Source organism: Neofelis nebulosa, chromosome 2 (assembly GCF_028018385.1).
Source record: "Neofelis nebulosa isolate mNeoNeb1 chromosome 2, mNeoNeb1.pri, whole genome shotgun sequence".
NCBI lineage: Eukaryota > Metazoa > Chordata > Mammalia > Carnivora > Felidae > Neofelis > Neofelis nebulosa.
Genome location: NC_080783.1, coordinates 222,291,024 through 222,306,381, shown reverse-complemented (window position 1 = coordinate 222,306,381; position 15,358 = coordinate 222,291,024). Strand labels below are relative to the sequence as shown.

Genomic DNA, 15,358 nt, shown 5'->3' with positions numbered 1-15,358 from the left:
CCCGCCCCCCCCCCCCCCGTCCCGGCCGCCCTCCGCCCTCCGCCCTCCGCCCTGGCAAGTCGCACCACCCACCTTGGCCCGACCCAGTCCGACCCCCGCCCTCCCACCAGCCCGGCCTCCGCCCGGCGTCGCTGTCCCGACGCTTTGTTCGCGGCCGGCGCGGGACGCTGGGCGCCGGGAGGGTAGGGGACCCGCGCGGGCTGGGGAGCTGGGCTGGGGGGGCGGGGGGCGGGAGGGGGGAGAAGGGGCGGGGAGGGGGCGGGGCTGCCCCGGGTCCCGCCCCCGCGCCGCCCTCGCCCCCGCCGCCTCCCGGGAGCTGCGTCCCGTCCTGTCCAGTCCCGCTCCCGGCGCGGCCAGGCCCGCGCGCTCGCTCGGCCGCCTTCCGCCGTCGTCGGCCCGCGCCATGGCCAGCCTGCGGCCGCCCGGCCCAGCCCTGCTGCAGCCACTGCTGCTGCTCCTGGTCGTGGCCGCGCGCGCCCTGCCCCGCGCCGACGGGACGTGCCCGGAGCGCGCGCTGGAGCGGCGGGAGGAGGAGGCGAACGTGGTGCTCACCGGCACCGTGGAGGAGATTCTCAACGTGGACCCGGTGCAGCACACGTACTCGTGCAAGGTGCGCCCCCGCCGGGACCCCTCGCCCTCGCCCCAGAGAGCCCCTCCTGGAAGCCGGGGCTGGGGGCCTCTTCCTCTGCCAGCCTGCGCCCCTAGCCCGGAGGCCGGCCACCCCACCCCACTGGGACCCCCATCCCAGGCCGTGGGAACGGGCACCAGACGCTCCGCAGCTCTCGCTCCCGCTCCCTTGGCGACCGCCGGGCCCCCGGGTGGGGAGCGGGGTCCCGGAAAACTCGCGAGTGCCGGAGGGAAAGTTCCTGCGGCACCGCTGCGGGCCCACCTCGTGGTGCCAAGGCCCGGGAGACCCAATCGTGTCTGCCCCCACCCCCACCTCCAAACCCACCACCTTACTGGAAGCAAGTGCGCCGTCCCCCAGGGAAACTGTATGGCTATCGCACCCCCTCCCCATCAGCCATAGGAAAGGAACGGGGACAAGGAGAGGTGATGCCTGCTGTTTGGGGTGAAAGTGGGAATTTGGCCTATGGTCAGTGCTGTCACTACTCCCTCCCAGAGGCCTTTACCAGGGCCAGAGGGTGGCGGGGGTGGGGGGGGGGGTTCCGGAGAGAGTGGAGTGCACATAGAATCTCCCACCCCCAGGCATCCTGGCAGCGGGTGCTGCAGTGACTAGGTGTGGGGACAGGAGCAGAAAAGTGGGTGGAACCGTTGCTGAGCCTCAGCTGTGGAGGGGTGCAGGGACAGGTGCCCCATCCTGCTCCTGGGAGAACTGGATCCCCCTGGCCACAGGGGAGGGGTGCTGCTCGGCCTCTCCCTCAGCTGGATCTGGGAGTCTCCTGGGTTAGGTATGGTGGGTTTTTCCCATAACACGTTCCTAGGGAGGACTCAGGGGATCCAGGGCCCATCCCCGCTCTGGCCCCTAAAACCACCTCCCTGACCAGAAATCGGATCATTCCTTCTCCATGGAGATGGGGGTGGGGGGGGACAGCTTCTTTCAGATTGGCCTGTGTTGGCTACAGCTGGGATCCCCCGCCCAGCCCCCTCCCCTCCACCACGCCAGGGCACTTTGCCAAGTCCCTGCAGGATTTTCCCGACTTCCTCCCCGCTGCTCCTGGGTGTGGCTGGGGTGGGGGGAGGCGAGGAAAGCGGCCCAGTCTTCTCCCTGCTGGTTATCATCCTTCTGGAGCCTACTGTGTGTCTGGGGTTGGGAGGGATAAGGTTGGACAACTGGGCCACTGGAAGGTGGAGGGAGTCCCTAAGATGCTGCCTTCCTGAGGCTCCCAGCAGGGACCTGGCAGGTGGGCAGGCCACCATTGTCTTTCATCACCCGTTCCAGAAGTCTCAGATCCCCAGAGCTCCTGAGAAAAGGGGCTTCTTCTCAGGGAATGTGTGGTGGACTCATGTCCCCTGTGCATATGTCCCCACGGATCCGTTCCTTGGAGAACATCCCAGTATAGGCTGCAGCTGCTGAGACCCTCCTGTACCCACCCACCCCTCTCGCTCCCCGGGCTGTGGGCGTCTCAGGGCTTGGTTTGTCAGAGCAGGTACCCTCAGGGCCCCAGGAGTGAGAGTGTGTAGGGTGGGGCTGCCCTGTGCTGCCCAAACTTGATTTTGTGGTTCGGAGGCTGCCTTGACTGCATTCACTGTAGGAGCCTGGCAGGAGGAGGGGTCTTTCACCTCCTGGGGTGTGTGGGGGGAGAAGGTGTCTTAGCCCACCCACAGGGCTGCAAGGAGCCAAGCTGGCCCAGAGCCCTGAGCTCGGGGCCCATGGCCCTTACACCCCATTGTCCATGTTCGCTGCTCCTGGCTGTCCCCAGGGGTGGGCCCAAAGTAGTGGTGGGTAGGTGGAGAAAGTAAGGACGTGGAAAGCAGGCACCCAGGCCAGGTGGATCCCCTTCCCATTTCCAGCCTGAGCTGAGATGGACATTATAGGAATTGGGGTGGCTGAGGTCAGTTAGACCTAGTGGGTGGGAGTGCTGCCTCCTGGGTGAGGGCACACGTCCTTCTGTGTGACACGCACAGGCTGTGGCATCCATCAAGTGTGTGTGCTTCCCTGCAGCCCCCTCCTGCGGGCTGACCCAAAGATCTACGCACATCTCTGCCCAGGCTTTGAGTCTACTCTGGACGTTTGGCCTGAGCAACTGAGGTGGGAAGAGAAGAAAAAGCCCAGGCGCCCAGTCTGTACTTGTTCCTGGACTCTGTGGCCTCCTCTCCCCAGTGGAAAGAGGATCACTGATTCCTGCCCCCCCCCCCCATGTCCACCCCAGGTTCGGGTCTGGCGGTACTTGAAGGGCAAACACATGGTGACCCAAGAGAGCCTGCTTGATGGTGGCAACAAGGTGGTGATTGGCGGCTTTGGAGATCCCCTCATCTGTGACAACCAGGTGTCCACTGGGGACACCAGGATCTTCTTTGTGAACCCTGCTCCCCCGTACCTGTGGCCAGCCCACAAGAACGAGCTGATGCTCAATTCTAGCCTCATGCGTATCACTCTGCGGAATCTGGAGGAAGTGGAGCACTGTGTAGAAGGTATGTGGGGACCTGACCAGGGGCAGAGGGTGACTGAGGTGGGCAGGCTTGGAGGAGCTCCATATCATGCCCTGGGGAGCAGAGGAGAGTTTGCTGTAGGCTAGAGCGCATGTGTCTTGGGGTAGTCTGCTCTCCTTCCTTCCTCCCTCATCTCCCAGCTGAGTCTGGCCATCGCAAGGTCACAGCTCCAATCTCTGACATTAGCAGGGATCCCCACTAACCACCCCCAGTCCCACAGTGCCACCGTCTTTTGTCTTAGGGCCAAGCAAGCCCCAGTCTTGGGAAGGGGACAGGCTTCCTCCTCTTCTGCTTACCCTCTCCCTCCTGGTCCTTTTCTGAGTGGGAGGAGGGGACCAGGTGAATGAACACCAGCTGTTTATGTTCCTGGAGAAGCCCAAACATCTGTCTGGACGGGTCCCAGATGTTGAGCAAACCCCTCAGAGTGCCCCCTTATGTGTTCCAAGAGGCCTGTCATTTCTAGAAGGGGGAGTTTGTGTGGGGTGGGGACTTCTGGGGGTTTGAGTGGGTGTGAAATGCTCTAATTGAGTCGAAGAACGTTTCCATGTCTGCTGTCCCACAGCACATGCCTATTCTGAATGGCCCAAGAGCTCCCCTCCCCCAGCCGAGCCTCTGGGAGGTGAGCTGGAATCACATGACCAAGGGCTTCCCTGCCGCCCCCCCACCCCCTTGCCCCAGGAGAGTCGCAGTTGGGGGCTGAGATCCTTTGCTGGGGAATGTGGCAGGGAGAATGTAGGAACTGCCCCTCGCCCCCACATCCTGTCTGTCCTCTCAAGGCTGCCTGGGAAGGGATGCATCGGAGGGGGGTGGCGGGGGTGGTGGTGGAAAGAACATTTCCTCCTCAGGGCAGTGGGAAGGGTCTGTGACTTCCTTTCTCGGGAAGGCAACCCTGTCCTCTGATTTGTTCTTTTGGCCAGCAGGGAAGTCCCACTTTCTATCTAACTTACTGCTGTGATGCTGGCTTGGTTTTTGCGGGATCCTGGATGGTGGTCTGAGAGGGACTGTGCACGGGTAGGGGCAGGACCTGAAATGGGGAGCCCTGTGGCATTTTGCCCCTGCTATGATCATCTGTTCCTGAGCCTGCTCCAGGGTCCTGGGCCACAGCATCACACACACAAGCCGGCAGGGCTGTGTATTCCCGGTCTCTTCCCAGCACTGACTCAGATGAGGGGGACCCAGCCTGGCCCCCTCACACCTTACAACCTTGCCCTGCTCTGGGTGTTTGTGTTCTGGGGGGAAAGATGGGAAGGTGGCATGGAGATGAGGCAGGCTGTGAGATGGTGATACCCAGTTTGGGGGATGGGTGGTGGGGGGGGGGGGGCTAAGGAGAGGCTGGAGAAGAGGGGTCAGGGTACAGAAAGTCCCCTGTCCCTATAAGATAGAGAGAGTGAATTATCAACTCTACAGCTGGGCGGGTCCAGCCTGAGGGTCTGTGACTCAGTAACTGTGGCCTTCTGTGGGGTCAGAGGGCATGTGGTGGGAGGGCCACCCTGGGCAGAACAAGGTTTGGCATCTTGCCAAAGCCTGTTCTACCCATGGCAGCCCCTGGCTCTGTATATGCCAGGCTGGACACAGAGACAGCTGGAGAGGAGGGTACCCAGGGAGAGCCCCCCAACCAGGACTGGGTGAGACTTGACCTACTGTGTGCCCTGGGCAGCCAGCACTCAGTTACCAGGCCAGGACCTGAGCTCCAGCTAGAGAAGGGGTAGTGCTGGACCCGTAGGCCAGTGTGCAGCAACTGGTGTGCACCCAGGAGGGGCTGAGCCACTGGACTCTTCCTGGGGTGGGCCTGCTAGGGAGGGTGGTCTTGGGAAGACGAGACCCAGAGAAAGGCATTTGCTATGACTGTAGCTTGGAGCCTTGCAGGTGGAGCCAGGTGGAGGGAAGAACCTTCTGGGGAGGGGGGTGGTATAGATGGAGGAGCTTGGGTTCCACTGTAAGGTGCCTGGGAAGTTTTGAGCTGGGCGACATAGATCTCTACTTTGAAAGCAAACCAGGGTGCCATGGTGGGGGGAGGCGGGCGGGGCAGGCTGGGAGGGCCAGGTGCTAGGACAGGGTTGCTGCATCCCAATGGCCCAGGGTGAAGGGGTGCCTCCCCCTTGAGGCTTCGGAGGCCTGAGGCACAAGGTCCCGAGGGGCTAGGGCCAGGTTTGGGCAAGTATTAATCCCGTGCCCACCTTTCCAAGCTGGGTGAGGGTGGGAGATTGGCCCGCCTCCTATTCTGTGTTAGGTAAGGACCTTGGACCCCACCCCAGGACTCCACCCTAGGTTCTCTGGGAATCAAGCGCCTCACCCTAGTGAGGGAGATGGATGGACAGGGCTTGAGCTAAGCTGACCCCTCCCTATCTGACTCTGACCCCATTCTGTTCCCAGGGGCCGCATTGTTGTCCCAGCCCCAGGGTGAAGCCTGGGCAGCCCCCAATCTGCGGAAGTCACCATGAATCCACCAGGTCCCACTGCGTGCAGGAAACCCCTATCCCTGGCACACTTTCCTCCCCAGTGCCGCCCTCCCCCCATTCCTAAAGGCCCAGAGCAGCCAAGGTGGGGGGCAGTGTCCGTCCAGGCCCACCTCCTGGGGTACACCCTGGGCTCGCTCCTTCCTCGTCACTGCCTGAGCACTGCTCCTGGCAGTGTCCTGAAGGGGAACCTGCTGCCACAGCACACACCATCTCTAGGACTTGCCTTTCTCAGTTTCTCCCCCAGGGCCTACAGGGTCTTTCTGACTCTGCCAGGTCAGGCCCCCTTCCCCAGCCTCCGGCCCCCAGGAAGGCTCCTCCTCCCCCTGTCCTCCGCCTGGGGAACCACATTCCTGGCATAACTGAGACAGGTATGTGTCCCTCCCTGTGCGCCACCTTTGGGTGAGGGAGGCCTGCTGCTCTGGGGCAGCCTCTGCCAGAGGGAGACCCCTGCCCCCTGCTCTGTCAGGGAAGTAGCCTGGCCTCTTCCAGTGCCAGCTGCCCACGCACCGCGAGCCTGCCCAGGCTGGCAGCTGAGCAGGCATTTCCCCCAGTGCTCGGCCACCTTGCCTGGGCCTGGACACTACCCACACACACCCACTACTCTCCCCACCCTTGCCTCAAGAAGACTGGTCCTGGGGCTTCTCCTGTAGCCCCGGGGAGGGACATAGGCCTGTCTGAAGTCCTGGGGCCCTTGCCTCCCCACTAGGAGCCAAGAGCAGAGAAAGGAAGTGTTGTCTGCCCTTCTGGGGCCCTGGCACAGGGACAGGGTCAGAGTGAGTCTGGCATTGGCCCAGCCCAGCCCTGCCCAGCCCTGAAGGGGGTCCTGGCAGCAGCAATCCCCAGCCCAACCTGGCAGGCCTGATTCTAGTGAGCACTGTCCCTTCCTCCCTGCCAGGCCAGCTGTCTAGGGCCTTCAGGAGGGCAGTGCTATCGGTCCAGTTGGAGAGGCAATGGGTCCGGGGCCCTCTGACTTCTTTCAGGCACTACAGGCCTTGGAGCTGGGTGTGGGTGGAGACACCCCCAGACGGAGACCAGCTCTGTACAGTGTGGGGGCAGGTAGGTGTTCAGGGGAGGGTTCTGGGCAGTTAGCTTTTGCATTCCGCCCCCCCCCATTCATACCCTACTCCCCCCACATTCCTCCCTGCTGAAGTGGGAGGTAGCTTCTCCCTGTTCCTCTCCTGCTCTCTTCTAGACTGGGTTCTCACCCCACCGCCTGCAGACCCCACCCAGCGTCCTCCTGAGCCCCTCCCCCAGGCAGGTCAGCCAAGAGGGCTGAGAGAAGGCAGGCCCAGACTGGAGGTTGCCTGCCCTTATTCTCTCTTCTTCCCTTCCACAGCTGGGGGGAGGGAGTCTGCCCAGGTGGGGGATGACCCCCCCACCGTGCAGTCCTGTTCCCACCTAGGGAGTCCTTGGCAGGAAGTCCATTGCTTCCAGGGCACCTGCCGGCTTTGGCTTTGATTTTAGTGTACCTTCGCTGGGGTAGTCCCAGGAGTGGGCTTTGCTAGCTGAAATGGATGGCGGGCTCTCCTGTTACTTCCCTGGGATGTCTCTACTTCGGCAGGGCTAAGCCAGTGAAAACAGCTCTTGGCTTTTTCCAGACCCACCCACCCCCTGGCTCCCCACCCAGAGAAGAGCCCCAGCCCCTGCAGACTGGAAATGGAAAAAAAAGGTTGTTTTGGAACTGTCGCGTCCTCTCCGTCTGTCTTCACTGGGCCTCCCGAGCTGTGCCGGGCCGGACACACTCCTGTAGGGCTGGTTATGCCCTTGCAGCATCTCTGTGGGTGCGGGGACTCCTGTGCACAGATGGGGAAATGGGAGATCACCTGGTCAGCACTAGCTGGCCTAGGTCTGGCGGCTACCCGCCCACACCCTACCAGTCCTCGCAGGCCGAGTGCCAGGGTAGCAGAGGGGAGCATGGGTCTGCCCCAGGGAAGTTAATGGGACAGGGGCCCAGACCTCAGCACCAACGGTCCAGCACGGCCTCCTCCATCCATCCTGGCTGTGTTGCTTCCTTCCTGAAGGGTTGATCCCCCACCCCCAACCCCATGAGAATCAGAGCCTGCCCCCTATCACCACAGGAGGGTGGAAAACAGCTGTAGAAACAGGCCTCCTTCTCCGCACCCCCCTCCCCCAGTCCCTTGCCTCTGCCTGCGGGACCCAGACCAGTTGCACCACCCTGCGTGCCCCCCATCCCCACAAGTTCTACCCTTGCCCAGAGGCCTGGGCACGGGGTAGAGAATGGACTCCCTTTCCTGTTCTGCCCTCCTGGCCCTGGCACTCCCCTTGCCACTGGAATTGGGGAATCGAAGCTCCCACTCAGGTCACTGAGGCCTGGCTGGGGCTGGGCTGGAGGCTGCAGGCGCCCTCACCACAGTTGCCCACATAGTGCCGTATACCTCAAGTCCCAGGAAGTTCTCACTGGAAGCGCTGACTGATAAGAAAAAGGGGGCTCAGAGAAACAAGACAGCACCCCAGTGACAGTTACCCTAATGATAGCGACAGCTCAGTGAAGGAGGGTAACGTGCCCCCATGGTTCTACACTGGGGCTTAAGAGGGTTCAGGTTCGAGCCTGAGGCTGTGGTTAGGATCTAGAGAGGGGGTGACCTAGGCCTCTGGTGGAGCCTCCCGTGGGGAGAGAAGCTCCCCTAGAGGGGCCCCTCTACCCAGAGCAGACCCTGAGAACTTCCTCTGAGGAAGATCCCCTGCCAGGGGCTGCTTACAGCTGGATCTGGGAAGGGGAAGAAGGCCCCTCCTGGTCAACACTCCCCCCCCCCCCCCCCCCCACGGAGCCGAGGCTCTGGAGAGGGGGAAATTTCTGTCCTCACATGCAGCCAGCTGTTTCCAGCTGTGTGGCCTGCACACGTGTGTATGCGTGTGTTTGTATGCACGTGTGCCTGCAACCACAGACCTACTGATCTGGGCACATGAGACTTCTGGTCCGAGCCCCAGCTGGTGGCTTGTGGTTTCTGCCACCCTTGTTTCCCTGGGCTTGGCCTGGGGTGGGAGCCCTGCAGGTGGTCTGCCAACTGGCTGGTTGCAGGCAACCTTTGCTTGTGTCTCAGGGGCCTTAGAACAGGACCCGGCCTCTGTTTGCTATGGCTGTCCCATTTCCTGCCTGCTGCCCACCCTGTGCCTGGCAAAGACTGGGCACCTCGTCCTGCAGGCTCTCCTCCGGGAGTGACCACAGTGGTTTCTCAACGATGAGATGAAAGGGCTGTGGTCCCTGGGGGCCACTCAGGTTCACTATCCCAGCATGTGCCTGTGGGACCCTGAGTCTGACACAGGGCTCTGGGGGTGGCAGGGTAGTTAAGGAGTCAAGCTGGGCAAGTCAGGAGGGGCAAGTCTGCATCTGGCCTAAGGTGGGCCTGAGTCTTCCCCCCTTCTCAGTCACCCGACCACCTGCCCTGGGAGAAGCAGACAGCCTGACACGGCTGCTGGGGGCACTTGCCCCTCCGTCCACAGATACGAGAGGCTCCAGTGCACATCTGGGAGAAGTAAAAGCACAAACATCTGGGCCAGATTGTTGCCTGTGCCCACCCACCAGAGAAGAGGGTACGTCTCTCTCTTCCTGGAGGGGGAGGCAGTGAGGCTATGCCCGTTCATTAATCCATCTAGTGGTTCCTTCCTCATGCACACATCCATTCACAGCCCAGCACCAGATCCTCACTAGAAGATGTGTGTGTGTGTGTGTTGGGGGGGGGGGCCTGGAAGAAGCTGCTTCCACCTGCACAGGCCCTGCTGGGGTCCTGAATGGGCTTCCCATGGAGATGGGGGTGAGCTCGGTGTCGGGAGGTGAAGGCAGAGGGGCAGGGGTGTTCTGGGCAGAGAGGACAGCACCAGGTTCAGTGGGTGCAGGGCATAGCTTCAGTGAGGGGTGGGAGCAAGCCGCCACAGGCGTGGTACAGGAGAAAGGGCTGGAAAACCGGAACCCACTGCTACAACCGGCAGGCTGAGAGACCAAGCTGGCCCTCGCCCTCTGAGCCTGCGCCTTCCCAGACGATGACAGCGCGCCTGCAGACCCCATTCCTGTCTGCAGCTCTCTCCTCTCTGGGGCTCCATCTCTCTGCCCCTTTGTTCTCTGAACCTCTCTCTGCCTCTCCCCGCCCCACCGGTGTCTGCCTGCCACCCCTCTGCATCCTGACGCCAACCCAATCATCACCTTCATAAAGCACCGCCACTCAGACCTTGGTGCCAGTCTGTGCACCCCCCGTGGTGCCCAGTTCAACACAGCCGGGCCCTCAGCAGGAACACTCCCTGACTCACCTGACTCTCCTGACTCACCACGCACTGTCCACACTTGGGTGGCTCCCTGGATCCCCCAGCTCTCCTTTCCTCTTGGAGACGGGCAGGGCCTGACCAAAAAGAGGGGGACTTGGAGCCGTCCTGGAGAAGAGGGACAGAGGGTGTGGATCAGCCCCACTCCATCCCTACCTTCTTTTCTCCAGGCACCTACTCTCCTCCACCTCTGTTCAGATGGCGCCCCCTGGTGGCTACAGTTGGTATCCTGGCAGGTGTGCAGGCCTTGAACTGGGCGCCCTCCCCCTGTCCTCCCCAGGCCTGAGGATCTGCCCCTCTGGCTCCTTATCTCCTACTCCTAATGCCTGTTACCTTCAGGCTTCACCACACTGGCATCACTTGGTCTTTTGTGGGCCTGGGCCCTGGGCCTTTGTAGTTGTCTCTGGAAGCTCTTCCTCCTGGTCTATGCAAATCCCTCTCTGCATCACCCAGGTCTCTGTAGATGTCATCCCCCAGTCCCTCCAATCTAGGTCACCGCCCCCCCCCTACACTGTACCCTCCCTGAGGGCAGAGAACCTACCTGACTCGGGATATCCTCAGCCTTCCCAGTGGAGGAGCTCAGACAGGCTAGTGCGTACAGGGCCTGGGGCACCAATAGCTATGTGTAAAGAGTGAGGGTTGGGCACAGAGACTGCTGGTCAGGCAGCTGGCGTCCAAGCATCCAGCCGTGCTGACCCCCTCCTCAAAACTGTCATTTAATGCCACCACCCTGCAGCGTAGACCACCCAGTGGAAGTGTGGGCCTTGCCTGGTAGCTGGGTGGGTGGGCACACAGCCCGCAGAGTCAAACATGGGTACCTCTGGGCTGCACCTGAGGTGAGACTCAGGCTTGGGCCTGACGAGGCCTCCTTCCCAGTGGCTGGCCCTGGGCCAGCAGCGACATCCCGCTGTGAAGTGCCCATTGTCTGCTGAGGCCCCGGGAGAGGGAATGGCTGCAGCCTGAGAGCAGACACCAGGAAGCTGGGGCCTGGGGGTGGGGCCGCTCTGTCTGGTCCTCTTCCCCTCCCCCACCAGGGCAGCCAGACACCTGTGACTCTGGGCCAGCTAGGTAGCCTATGTTCTCTTGCTGCGCTCCAAGGGCGGCTGCGCAGCAGCGTGGTGCGCACCTCAAGATCCCCGGGGACTGGGGGGGACAGACAGACTGGAGGTGGCACTGGCAGGGGTGGGGGCGGAGGCCTCAGCATTAGAGGTGTGTGTGTGTGTGGGCATGTGCGTGTGTGTGAGACAACCAGTGTGTGTTCATGCCGGTGAGTTGTACACTTGTACAACGCCCAGTGCAGACTTGAGGGAGTGCGTGTACTTGGGTCTCTGCTTGGGTGACAACTGGAACACCGAATGTGTATGTGCACATCTGTGCGGTCACATGTTGCTGTGTGTGAGCCCAGAGACCAGAGGGGCCAATCTCTGGCTCAGAATATCCTCTGTTCCTTCCTAGGGCATGTGCCTGAGTGGGCTGGTCAGGGCTGAATGATTTTGAGTCTGAAGATCCCAAAATAGCTCTGGTAGCCTGTACTCCCCTCCCCCTACTGGGTCTGGGGCCTCAATGGCCCTTTGTCTCTCTGAAGGCATGGAGCCCCTGTGGGGGGCTCAGACTCTGACTGGGGCCAGGAAGGACAGGCTGCCTGCTGGTTTCCCTTCCCCCAAGCCAAGCCAAGCCCTAAGCTCCCCCCCCCCCCCCGCCCCCCACCATGCTGGCCGGGTGGACCAGTCTCTCCCCTTCAAATGAGCATCTGAAATCCAGCCCATTTGCCCATGGAGACAATCCCTTGCCAGCCCCCCCCCCCCCCAGGTTTATACTGATCCCTGGGCTTACCCCTCCCACACCCTGGTTCCTTTATGCCCCTCCTCCTGCAAAGCCCACCCATGAAACTGTGGCAGCAGCAGACAGGGTCCATGTGTGGGCATGTGAACATTGCTTGGGGTTTGACCCCAGCACTGTCCGTGGGTCCTCTTTGAGCCAAGCTCCTGGGGGAGCTGCGGTGACAAGTAAATGAGAAAATGTGTGAACTGCCTGGGCTCACTACACCAAGTCTTTGGGCTCTGACCCAAGCCCTGCCCTGAGAAGATAAAAAGTCAGACCCTGCCCTGGGTGCTCCCAGTCCAGGGTGACGTCCCGGGGAGCTGCCAGCACTATCAGTGTGGTAAGCATTGCCAAGGTCCCGTGAGGTGAGGTAGAGGGTGGGAGGCACCCCCGAGGTGAATGAAGGTGGGCTGACCAGGGGCGGGGGTCTCTAGGTGGTTCGACAGATTGTTGCTCTGGGTGCAGTGCACTGTGAGGTGAGGAAACCACTTTGTTTATTGGCTTTTCCTGCAAAGTTTCCTCAGAATCTCAGGCTCCAGGGCTCTAAGAGGTTTGAAGACCTCCGCTGTTGGTGATGGGGGACCCTGACAGGATGGGCTAACCCTGTGGGATGTGGGACTGGTGTGCCTGGCCACCGGATGGAAAGGAGTCAAAGGAGATGGACCTCATAGAACTGGGTGCTGGCTGGCAGGTGGCTGCTGTTGCTGAGGAAGGGGGGGGGGGAGGGGGGCGGGCAGAAGGTTGGGTGGAGTGTGGAGGAGCCTACCTGACCAGAGGGGACGGGGCAGGGGGGGGGGGGTGGTGGTTAAGAACATGTTTATGTCCCAGAGAAATACATCGTCGGGTGGAGGGACTTTAGGGAGAGTCCAGTTGGAGGCTTGGTGGGAGTTGAGGCACTAAGACACCTGTTGGTGCCCTGGGGTGGTGTTACTCTGGATGAGTGGAGAGTTGGCACCAGGAAGGGCTTGTTCCAGGGCGGAGGAGCCCCACAGACCTGAGAGAGGACAGAGAGGAGACCTAAGAGTGACCAGGGCGGCACTGGTGGCTGTGGCAATAGCGGTTTGGCCGGAAGGGGGACCTGCTGACTTCACTTACAAATAACCCTGCGGAGTCCTAAGTGCAGTGTGGGTGTAGGTCTGAGTGAGTGGACGGGTACGTGAGTCTGTGGAGTGTGGGACTATGTGTAGATGGGTATGATTGAGCATGGGGGTGGGTGGGGGAGCATTGGTGCAATTAACATCTTTTCAGCTGGGATAGGGACCAGAAGGAGTCCTAGGATGGGGCTGGGGGGGAGGCCTGATCTCAAGTTGAAGAGGGACCCACTGTGCCTTGGAGGCCAAGCTTCCTCCCCCTCTCTCCTCAGAAAGGGCTGGCAGACTCTAAGAGAGGGACAGAGGTCACTGCAGAGACTCAAGGGCCTGCGACCAGGTCCAGGCTGGAAGCGGCCAGCCGTGGTGGGTGTGGCAGTGGGCGCTTAGGGGTTCCTCCCAGAGGACTGTGGGACGTGAAGGGACGGGAGTGCAGGGCAGTGAAGGTGTTGGTCATAGAGATCGCCACCAGTGGGATCCTGGCTGCGGAGGGTGACTGGTGTGGATGGTGGGGAAGGTACGCGACCCCTGCCCCCCTCCCTCCCCAACCGGGCAGGGGCTAGGAAAGGGGCGTCCTCTGGGGGGCGGATGTGGACAGGCTTGACTCCGGGAAGGACCAGGCACCCCCCGGCCCGGCTGTGACGTCACGGCCCCGACGTTCCCTGGTGGCCTCTGGGGGGCGCTCCAGGCTGGCGGGACGGCGCCGGAGTCCCGCGATTATTTGCATAACACTTCTTTACAAGAAACTCATTTGCATGTTCCTCTCCACGGCCGGAAGGGAGGTGGGGGGCACGCGGGTGGTCTGAGGAGTTGCCACCAATTCCCGGGAGGGTGGACCCATCTTGCCCCCTCCACCCTCCGCGTTGGGCGCAGCCGGCTCCCCACCTGAGCGTGTACCTGGGGACCCTTCCCCCACATGCGCGCGCCAGGGCGGGGCCAGCACAGGCACACCCGCCCGTAGCGTAGAGTGAGGGCCTGCGTGCGGGCCTGAGCCCCGCGGCGTGCGCTCAGAACGATCCTCCGGCCCTCCGCCGCGGCCTCGGCCGCTTACGCACGCGGTACGGCCCAGCGCAGCCGGGTGGGCGCGGAAGGGGACCCGCCCCGCCCCTGACCCCGCCCCACACCTTCTGGTTCCGCCCACCCGGTTCCGAGCCGGGCCCCCACCCCCCAACCCCGGCCCCGCCCCGGCACCTGCCTCCTCTCCCTCCATCCACCCCTGTTCCTTCCCGGCCCCGGCCCCGGCTCCCACCTCACCCCCCCACCCCACCCCACCCCACACCCCAGCGCCCCCGCCTGCCCCTGCTGCTGCCCCCGCCCGCCCTCCCGTCCTCTTCCGCGCGGTCCTCTGCGCCGTGAGCCACGACTCCCCACGGACACCGGGGTCCCCGGAGGCGGCTTCCTTTGTCTCTGCTCCCCGCCCTCCCTCCGCGGCGCCCCTCGCCCCTCACTCACCGCCCCAGCCCCGGCGAGGGCCACGGAGCCGAGGCGCGGCCCTCCGCGCACCCGCTCTTTATTCTCTGCCTCCCGCTCGCTGCCTGCGCCGCTCCCGCCTCTGCTGGGGACCCGAGACCCTCCGCGCCCGGCCGCCCGCGCCTCCCCACGGGGTCCCCGGGCGAGGGCCCGCTCGCCGCCAGTGCCCCTCGGGCCGGCCCTTCCGGGGTCGCCCGGCGGGCGGGACCGGGGGCTCCCGGGGGCTCCGGGAAGATTGAGCACGCCGGAGAGCTGCGGGCACCTACGACTACCGGGCTGTGGATACAGGGGGTGGCCGCTGGCGGGCCCTCAGTTTCTCCTCCGCCTCCCTCTGAGCCCACATTTGGGGTGCTACTCCGGGAGAATTTTGCACATCTCCCATTATGAGCCTCAAAGGCTGCGGAGGGGTCCTGGCTCTCTGGGCTGTGACCGGCGTTGAACTTTGAGAACAGAGCTGCTGTCCGCTGCCCCAGGGGACCCAGCATGGGAGGAGTTGCCCCGAAGAGGCCCAAGGGCGCCCCTTGAGCGACCCGCTCACCCTGAGAGTGGGGGCTGAGGAGCCCAGGGCCATGCCTCCACTACCTCTGGAGAGGGACCCGCGGCAGCAGCGCGGGGTCTCCCTGCTGGTGCGGTATTTCATGATCCCCTGCAACGTCTGCCTGATCCTGCTGGCCACCTCTACGCTGGGCTTCGCCGTGCTGCTTTTCCTCAACAACTGTACGTGGCTGCGGGCATGGCCACCCCCACCCCTCCCCCCCGGGGCAGGCTCGCGTGACCCTCCTTCTGCTGGCTGAGTCCCCCTGCCTCAGCCACCAAAGACTGGGGGAGAGGCAGGGTCAAATAGAGGCGACCAGCTGAGAGGTGGCTCCGATGGGCCATCTGCATCTTTTGGGGATCAGGATCAGGATGAGTCATTCTCTGGACCCCCGGGCCTGTCAAAGCTTGTCCTTGCGTTCATGGGGAGCTGACCCTCACCCTGAGCTGCAGAGACAACTCGTTCTGGGAGCTGGGGAGGAAGGGAGTGGCTGAATACACTGGAAGTGGGGGCTTTGGCAGGGCCTGGGGCTGGGCCCCTATGGGAATAAGAGGTTGCCCACACCCCTGCTGTTGGAGCCCCCTGTCAGGTGTCCAGCC

General features: G+C 62.9%; 1 protein-coding gene across 6 annotated transcripts in view; it reads left to right on the top strand.

Annotated features, from left to right (window-relative positions):
* Nucleotides 1-258: 258 nt before the first annotated feature.
* AGRN (agrin) overlaps nt 259-15,358 on the top strand; it is a 34,570-nt gene continuing 19,470 nt past the window's right edge. The window contains exons 1-2 of one of the 6 annotated variants that reach the window (XM_058719520.1): nt 259-610; nt 2,832-3,093. In XM_058719520.1, the coding sequence (XP_058575503.1) occupies nt 404-610; nt 2,832-3,093 (469 nt within the window). In that variant the 5' untranslated portion in view covers nt 259-403. Of the gene's footprint in view, nt 611-2,831; nt 3,094-14,072; nt 14,942-15,358 lie in introns of those variants that run through there. The other 5 variants (XM_058719516.1, XM_058719517.1, XM_058719521.1 and 2 more) reach the window with 5 other exon arrangements.